At 45.3% G+C, this 1,709-nt stretch overlaps 1 protein-coding gene across 1 annotated transcript; it reads left to right on the top strand.

Moving 5' to 3' along the window:
- The first annotated feature begins 295 nt into the window (after positions 1-295).
- LOC119352565 lies at positions 296-979 on the top strand. Its single transcript, XM_037619152.1, has one exon. The coding sequence runs from the start codon at positions 296-298 to the stop codon at positions 977-979; it is 684 nt and encodes a 227-aa protein (XP_037475049.1).
- Positions 980-1,709: the final 730 nt, after the last annotated feature.

The raw sequence follows: 1,709 nt of genomic DNA, 5'->3' as shown, positions 1-1,709 counted from the left end.
GTTGCTAAAAAAATAACTGCTGATTTTATTTTTAATTTTTATAAAGAAAAACCACGATCAAAAACTCAGGATGTGCACAACCGCTCCACCAGGGAGATGAAACCACGATCCAGAACCCATGATGTGCACAACCACATCAACAGTGAGATCATGCACTCCTTTGCCGCTTCCCCGCCCTTAAATTTAGACTTCCGCTGCGGCCTTCTTACACACAAACAACAGAAATCGCCATTGCGCTCCCACTCATTGTTCCCCACGAAAAACCAGGTTGCAGAAGGACCAGCTGCTCCAGGCCATGGGATTCATCAAGGAATTCAAGGAGGTGCAGGCCCACGGCAACACCAAGTTGCACGTGATCCACACCAATGACTTACACAAGGCAGCGACCACCATCAAGCAGTACGGGCGACACCTCGAATTCGAGCGCCACAAGATCGTCAGAGTTGATGTGGAGTACACCAACGACGTTGGCGAAGATCAGAAACCAGCCCTCGTCCTGCTATCCGTCGGCAAGGATCATCCGGTGTTGCTCTTCCAACTGAGCGTCATCGACAAGAACTGCACCAGGTTCGACAACTTCCTCGCCGACCCCAGATACACGTTTGCTGGCTTCTCCATCGACGGCGACATAGAGATGCTCGGGCGCATCGGACTAGAGATCGCCCACTTTGTTGACATCCAGAAGGAATGGAGAGTGCCTACAGCTACCAAGCGTCTGGACTCCCTTGGGGATGTCTCAGGCATCATTGTCCACGACTACTACAATAGCATGAAGAAGAAGCTCACCAACGCAGAGCACCAGCGCTGGGCACGCATGCCCCTGTCCATGAGGCACATCGAGTACGCGGCAAAAGATGCTTACACTGCGTACGAGATATGGAGCCATCTCACCATCATCCAGGAAGGCCTCCGCCGGGCAAAACTAGAGAAGGAGCAGACCAGGAAGCGCGCAAGGTGCTGGGGCGACTACGACTACTGAAGCAGGTGGTCCCGGCCAAGAAAAGTAACTAGAAGATTGCTCATGCCATTCTAGATTTCCCGTTAGATTTGCTTTCTCTCAAGACTGCCGTTTGCTTGTTCTAAATTTAGATTTGCTTGTGTCACAGTTAACCTTGTAGTTTGCTTACAGTTTACATATCTACTGAACAAGTTTATTTCCAGTGCAATGTTGCAGTTTTCTATTATTAGAATATATTGGCATGAATTGAAAAATATAAACACAGTACAGATAACCTTGTAATTTTGCTTCCAATTTACATATCTTCTGAACAAGTTTATTTCCAGTGTAATGTTGCAGTTTTCTATTATTAGAATATATTGGCGTGAACTGAAAAATATAAACACAATACTGATAACCTTGTAATTTTGCTTCCAATTTACATATCTTCTGAACAAGTTTATTTCCAGTGTAATGTTGCAGTTTTCTATCATTAGAATATATTGGCGTGAACTGAAAAATATAAACACAGTACAGATACTATACGATTAGCGTAACACACAGAGCAGTACACATAGCAATCCACAAAAATGACGAGCATGCAATGCACTAGTACCTTTGTGGGTGCAGCGTCGAAATGCAAGGACAACAATTACAGAATGCTCCTAAAAGCAGTGCTCTCTCGGGCATAACATGTTAAGAAAGTTGCTGAGAACAAAAACATCAGCAAACCGAGCATTATGTCCACCCCATTGGCACTAAACGTGATGTC

This window comes from Triticum dicoccoides, chromosome 2A, assembly GCF_002162155.2.
Source record: "Triticum dicoccoides isolate Atlit2015 ecotype Zavitan chromosome 2A, WEW_v2.0, whole genome shotgun sequence".
NCBI lineage: Eukaryota > Viridiplantae > Streptophyta > Magnoliopsida > Poales > Poaceae > Triticum > Triticum dicoccoides.
Note: the sequence above shows the minus strand (reverse complement) of the source record. Positions and strands in the feature narration are given on the sequence as shown.